General features: G+C 36.5%; 1 protein-coding gene across 1 annotated transcript; it reads right to left on the minus strand.

The window, feature by feature from the left end:
• Positions 1 to 339: 339 nt before the first annotated feature.
• On the minus strand, positions 340 to 7,446 carry ATG2B (autophagy related 2B; the record flags this gene model as incomplete). The annotated part of the gene is made up of 8 exons (XM_010077736.1): positions 340 to 1,306; positions 2,307 to 2,456; positions 3,507 to 3,661; positions 3,835 to 3,956; positions 4,431 to 4,513; positions 5,511 to 5,580; positions 6,540 to 6,744; positions 7,363 to 7,446. Coding segments are annotated over 8 exons (1,100 nt in total), but the record flags the coding sequence as incomplete, so codon positions are not given.
• Positions 7,447 to 7,760: the final 314 nt, after the last annotated feature.

Below are 7,760 nucleotides of genomic sequence, written 5' to 3' on the forward strand. Positions count from 1 at the left end.
TCTTGATAGTAGAAACTTTGCAACAATAGGAACTTTAAATAAAAGCAGATTATTAAAATAAAGTCTGTAAAGAATTTTAACTATCAAATTATGAAATCATTTGTTTTTCCTTTACTTAGGATTTCTCATTCTTACAAAGAACTGTTGGCCACAATAATATTTAACTGCTAATTTCCTAAAGAATAGTTATTTTTAGCATTGTAATTAGTGTAACAGAAGACGAAAGTGTTTTTACATATAATGAGTAGTTTAAACAAATTTAAGACACTTTTCTGTAGGATCATCATCAAATGATGCTCTTTACAATAATTTTTGTAAGCTTCTAAACCACATAAAGGATAATGCACATTACATTTTATTCACACTATAAAAAAAGCACAATGTACAGGCCATATTATGTAAAGTGCAACACAACAGAACATTTCTGCAACATTCAGGTTCTTCAAAGACCCACAAAAGTAGGCATTTAATATTAGGAACAAATCCTGTTCATAGGTGTATCAACACTGAATCTAAGTTCTGAATGGTTATCAAGCTTGCCCTTGCTGTTAAGTGCCACGCTAAAAGCGATGCTTATGACCACTAAATGATATTATCTGATCTGCTTCCATATTACACAGCCTTCATGTCTCATGTCCAAAATGAAAGCTTTCAATCCTTTAGTCAGTGAAGAGCATCTGCAGAGCCCTTTATTGAAGACAGTTCTTTGACTATGCTCAGAAAACATCTTTAAGGTATATTTAGTCTCACGATACAGGCTTCAGATGTTAAAGCTACCAAGTAAAATACAGTAAACGGAACAGAGCTAGCATGTCTCTGAGTTGACAGTGCATGCTTCGCTATGTTTGGCACTATCTACCAAATGTATTGGTAATAAAACAGCATAAGCAAGTACCAATTTGTTTTTCACTTCATAAATATTTTTGGTTGGATGTTTTGCTAATAATAGTTGAAAATCTCATTTGTTCCTGAGATGAGCATGACAAGACAAAGTGAGCTCCATCTAAAGCTGCCAATGGGACAATCTTCCACATTTCCAGCCTTGCTACCTGCCTGCTGAGACAGATTTATAATCTCAATCCTCCCCAAGGCGCCACTTCTGAGACTCTTCTTGACGCACATCTGGCCTGATCTGGTTTCTCATTCCACCTAGAACATTTGAGGTTGCTTCTGTTGCAACAATGAAAGGTTTCACCACAGTTGGTGGAATTTGGCGCAGGACTCCTCCTACTGCTCCAGTTACTCCTCTGTTTTCATGTTCACGAGCAGCAGTCTCATAGATAGTTTGGGCTGTGTCCGTAATCCCCTTTGAGAAATTAACAGAAATTAGTTACACTGAAAAAGAAAAAGCAACCTCTCCTACTTTTAAGGGACTCTTAAACTGAACAGCATTTATCTTCTTTGTGATTAGTACTATAAACTGTAGTACAACTACACTCATAGAAATATGATTTAGTTCTTGTAATGAGGCTTAAAATAACATTACTATGAACTTACAGATTAAAATATTTCATGTAACTTCTTGTACATAAGGGAAGAAGCTGTGGAGTACTACAAGCTATTAAAAAAAAATAAATCACAGAATTCACTGAAAGTTCCCCAGATGAGACCTAACTTCCTAGCCATGATATCAAGTGCAACTAACTGAAAAGTACAATATAAAAAGTACAATAAAAACAGGTCAGCAGTCTAATTTTTAATACACTGTCATGGCAATGAGAGCTTTCACTTGATTTAAATCCAGCATTATGCTTAAACTCTAACAATTTCAGAATTAACAGTAACTTGGGGGAAGGGGGAGCAGGAAGAGAAGGACAGATGATATGGGGCGGGAAATCAGGTTTACATGTCTCAGAATAACTGTTAATCCTTACAGCTGTAGAGCACTGAAGTCCTATTCACGCATATCTGCGTAACATAGAATCACAGAATCACTGAATTATTGAATGGTTTGGGTGGGAAAGGACCTTAAAGAGATCATCTAGTTCCAACCCCCCTGCCACGGGCAGGGACACCCTCCACTAGCCCAGGTTGCTCAAAGCCTCATCCAGCCTGGCCTTGAACACCTCCACGGATGGGGCACCCACAACTTCCCTGGGCAACCTGTTCCATCTCAGTTTATTTCTGCTTCTCTGCTTTTTCCATGCAAGATTTCTCTTGGTTTCAAGATTACTGATGATGACAGTCTTATTCAAAACTTAAATCCCCTTCTTCCTTTTGTCAGCTTAAACTAACATCTGATATTTTATTTGCTGTTTTGGAAATAATTCCTAAGTTTCATTAAGGTCAATTACTTTTGCACTCACCTCTTTTACTACACTGTATGCTTTGGCTACACCTTCCCGTAGGTCTACTGGCTGATGAGCTAAACGATGGCGAGGGAATCGTTTCATCTTTTTTGCTTCAATAAAAGTAGGCCCTGGTGATACCATGTCATATGCAGTTTCTGCAGCTGCCTGAAGATCAGGAGTGAATGAAAATATGTAAGAAGCCTTACAGCATCCGATCACAAGCTTAAACTACTAATAGGGTAACATAATTGAAACAGAAGAATTTTAATTCCACAAATAATATTCATTTACATCAGATTAAGGTTTTGTACAAGAATGTCTGGAATAGTTGCAGCTGTAACTATACATTAAGTTCTATAATGAAAGAATGAATCTTGTAGATTTTGGTATGGTTTTCCCCCCGAAATTGCCATTCCTTCAAAGGCATCCTCTAATCTGCACAAAATGCTCAAGACAGAAACCAAAACATTTGAACAATGGTTTGTTTTTCTTACAAACATGCACATAATTCCACTTGTGAATAATACCATTGTTTTTTTACTATATATATGTTCAAGCTTACACACATCTACAATTTCTGAAAAATTAGGTGGTAACACTGTATTTTCATTGTGTATTTTCCATTAAGGAACATAAATTTATTAACACTTTAATCTAAGATTACTTTAGGGTTAAATCCAGAAAGCTTTATAGACTTTGTGTACATCAACACAATTGATATTGGTGTTGAGGCTTTTTTTTTTTTTTTGGTTGGTTGGTTTTGCGTCTGGTTTTTTTTGGTTTTTGGGTTTTTTAGTTTGTTTTATTTTTTTAAAATAAGCACAGATAAGCTGACATTTTCAGAAAGTTAAGAATCTATTACTGGGAAATACACATGCAAAGAACTCATCTTTCTCAGTATCAGTGATTTTTAAGTGCAGCTGCGTATTTTAGTATTAAACTATACATTGTAATACATTAAAGACATTAAAGAAACATGTAACAGCTTGGGTGTTCAGCAATATTTTAATATAATTTTCTAACCACTGCTTTTGATGCCACCTCACAGACTGCTGCAAGCTTTACTCAGTCTCTGCTTTCCTATTTATACAGCCACTATTTTTTAAGACATGCTCCCAACCTTAAATACATAGCATTAACATATTAGCTTAATATAGAGCACTTACTAGCAACACTTCTCATTTTATGTCTAACTCCAGAAGTAATACACTATACCTGTATAGTCTGAACCATTCTGTTTGTTAGCTCCAGTGCTGCCATCGCAGTGGAAGTACCAAAAGAAGCTGCTCCTCTTTGAAAGCCTCTTACAATACGGCCATCCTTTCGGTACTGCTCTATTGGTAACCATACTAAGTCTTTTAGACCTTGGACTGAAAATGAAGACAGAACACCACAGTTAGAAAGTTCTCTTAGATAAGCAGAATGCCTTGAGAGGAAGTGAAAACAAGTTTAACATTGTTTGCAGGGGTTTTTTTTTCGGTTGAGTTTTGTTTGTTCTTTTAAAACAACTGCCACATGTGAGTGAATAGAAATAAGAACTTACCTAACTGCACTAGTGAATGCATAGGCCCTACTCCTCCCAAAATTCCTGGTAGCTGGTTTTTCTTTATATCATTAAGCCATTCACTGATGGCATAGGAGAACAACTTATCCACGCCTAATAATCTGAAGGAAATAAAATGATTAATATTTAAAAAAAAAAAACAAAACAATTCCTAATAAGTCAAATGCATTTAAAAGATGTCATTTAAACAAAAGGAAAGCTGTTTTCAGGTGTCAACTTCTGCTGCTTTTGGCTAACCCACACGTTTCATGTGTATGAGCTTCATAAAACAGAAGCTCAAGACTGCATAATCACATCCAGTTCAATAGGAAGTAAACATACAACTAAAATTAAAAGAGTTTAGCACCAAGACTAGCACATACATTAGATACTGTTCTGAAAACAGATGTTCTTCTTGAATGCTATGTATTTGACAAAAGCTAGAATCAAGAAATATTTGCAGGGTCAAAAAGCATCTTGGATTTTAGAAATGCATCTTATTAGAGAATTTGCTTTTTGTTTGCTACATTCAGTTATTCACCATAAACTTGTTCAACTTGCAATACCAATGTTAATGCACAATTCGATAAACTTACCCATGTCTGTAACAAAGTCTCTTCAGCTTTAATTCTGAGCAGTTTAACTGAGCAAGCCCAATAAGAATCCCAGCTAGTGTTCCCTGTAAATGAAATATTTTGTTACCACATGAGTTTATTCATACTGTACAATCTGTTGGTGAGAAATAATTTCATCATCTCAACTCTTATTGTAGGTATTTCTGTCTAGACTGATTCTCCCCCCAGTCTCCCAAATGCTACTTGCTACAGTGCTATGAATTATGTTACGTGAAAACTGGTAAAAGATGGAATCTGCCTTAATCAGCTACTTTTAAGAAAAACATCTGGATACAAGGGAGGCTTCTTCAGAAATACAAAGATATAACAAATTATGTAAACATAGCTCTAGCATTAGTGTGTTCCAAACATTCTAAAGCTACTATTTTGTGTTTTGATTTCTTTGTCAGCAAGACAAATTCAAGAAGTTGCTGCTTTTACGTGTCTGTATTTTCTTATTTATTTGCCAGGAGTACAAATCTGGTTGCGCAAATAGGATTTTTGAGGTCTGCTCTGTAAACTCAGTATGATAACCAATACATATTTTAAGAACTATGAACATTTTTTTAATCTGTATTAGAACCTGCCATTGCCACTGAAAACCATACATTATTAGACTGCAAGGGAAGGAAACACAGATTAAAGAAAACAAGACAGTATTTTATTCTGGCATTAATGAGGAAGAAAATAAAATGCACAATTCTGGTATCAGATTGTGGTACCATTGTAGAGGGGCACCACTGCTGTGTAGAAAGATTTCCAGCCACTGAGTTGATAAATGTGACTTTCAAGTCTCATTCTGAGCTGATCATACCTGGAGGATCCACCTCCTAGTTTTCAAATTAAGAGTGAAACAAGGTTAAACTTTATTGAAACCAAGGGCGGGGGGAAAGTTTCACATTTCTCAAGATCACATAAATAGTGAGTAGGGAACATAAAAATATACCCCAGCTCATAGAGGAGGGGGGGGGGGGGGGGAAACTCATAGGGGGGGGGGGGGGGAGGCGAAACACAAAACAACATCAATGTTTTTGTTTTACAGCATCAGCATTATACACAAACCTGATCCATTGATACATGTTTGCCATGGTAATCCAGACGTATAGGAACTTCTGATGTAAAACGAAATTCTCTGGGATATACAAAGGACATTTTACAGTGAGAAACATGAAAAGTAAATAAAATTATCCTTCCAAATAGAAACCCATGGTTTCTCATCCTCCTAGAACAGGATGTCATACCCTTTTCTGTAAACCATAAATCCTCTAGTTACTGTCTAGCTACAAAATACAATGGCAAATTCAGTTCTTCTTGGTTTATTAACATCTAGTCAAGGTTAGCATTTAGAATAAATTTAAGTCCTGCAAAAGTGCTACTAATCCGGCAAGTGAATATCTTCCTTCAATTTTCACTGCTTAAATTTCAGTTACAACAACAAAAAAAATGTATGGCTAATGATGCTTCTCTGAGAAAAATTTAGCCCTGCAGCTGGAACTTATTAAAGAATTCTGTTCGTGATGCATGTGATGAAATAGAACCACAGTCATTCTCTCATAATTTGTCTCTGCACAGGTCACCAAAGTACACACCTGTTGTTAGAGGTACTTATGATCTGAATACACAAGAAAAAAAACTTCTGCAAAACAAGCTGCAATTTTTATAACCACTTCCCAGTCAGGACTACATTAGAGTTTCTCTCGTGATAAGTTAACCTCGTTCCTCTCCCATGATATCCTTTTCCTTTATATACTCTCATCTCTGGTTATATTAGACCTAATTTCCATTGTTAGACATCAAGCGCAAAAAGTCTGCTCTTTTTACATATTTGTAAAACTTCTCATTACCGGTTCTATACATGGCAGAGCTTTAATTAATTTTATTTTCTTGTGCATAGCAATGTGCAAAAGCTGATTAAAAAAAATCACTAGTTACCTTCCAGTGATAGGAACAAATATATTTTTTTTTACACAGTCAATAAACAAACAAAAAAATGCACCTTGTAATAAGGTCTGAATAGCTTATCATCACACTCTCTTAAAACATTCAGCAGAATAGCTGTGTGTCACTGGAAATTTTGTAACAGAAGTTTACCTGAAAAATACTGGCTGATCACTGTATGATGTCACTTCTTGCGAGAAATTATGATCATCTCCATTAACCACATCCATAGAATCAATGCTACCATTTTCATTTGCTTGCTTGTGTGATGAGAAAGAAATGACTGGACTTGGGTCCTTAAGGCTGCTGGCATGCCTGGGCAAACTACAGGTAACTTCAGCACCAGGAGACTTTTTAACTAAGGTAAGAAGTTATACACAGTAAACAGACTCATATTTTTCACAGTGATTAAAGATTGTGTTTTTATAATTACTGTGTCCTTAGCAAGCTCTAATGCTTATTAATAGGAATTAATAGCAGGACAATATTTAGATTAATTTAGTAAGATAATATCACAGTTATCAATAAAAAAAATTACAAGAAGCTTAACTTGAGGTTTATGCATCAGCACAATCCATTTAGTTTTAATAGCAGTACTGCAGAGTATTTCATTACCTATGCATTTCAATAAAAATAGGTAGAGTACAGCTGTTAAAAAACTCACAGTTAATAGAGGAAATATGCTTTCCAATATATAGTGGTTTTTGCATCAGATGGTGCAGCTGATTAGAAGTACTGCTTTAACTGTATACATATTTTGTACTACTTATTTATCATCCTGAACTGCGTTCCTTTCTCTAGGAGTTACACAACTTCAAGCTATTACACAGATACTCCTTTATACAAGAGATATTAAATAATGTATTTATCCAATAATAACTCCTAATGTTATTGTATTGGGTTTGTGTGACAAGGTCTTGGTAGCAAGGGGCTACAAGGGTCACTTCTGTGAGAAGGTGCTAGAAGCTTCCCCTACATCCAATAGTGCCAATGCCAATTGGCTCCAAGATGGAACTGCCACTGGCCAAGGCCAAGCCCGTCAGCAATGGTGGTAGCGCCTCTATGAGAACATATTTAAGAAAGGGAAAAAACTGCTGTGAAAGTAGCAGCTGGGAGAGAAGAGTGAGGTGTCAGAAAAACAACTCTGCAGACATCCAGGTCAGTGAAGGAGGAGGGGAAGGTGCTCCAGGCACCAGAGCAGAGATTCCCCTACAGCCCCTGAAGAAGGCCACGGTGAGGCAGGCTGTGTCCTGCAGCCCACAGAGGACCCCATGCAAGTGGATGTCCAAAGGAGGCTGTGACTCCATGGGAAGCCTGCGCTGGAGCAGGCAGGAACTGTGGACCCACGGAGAAAGGAGCCCACGCTGGAGCAGG

The sequence above is a fragment of the Pterocles gutturalis genome, unplaced genomic scaffold (assembly GCF_000699245.1).
Source record: "Pterocles gutturalis isolate BGI_N339 unplaced genomic scaffold, ASM69924v1 scaffold8698, whole genome shotgun sequence".
Taxonomy (NCBI): Eukaryota; Metazoa; Chordata; class Aves; order Pterocliformes; family Pteroclidae; genus Pterocles; species Pterocles gutturalis.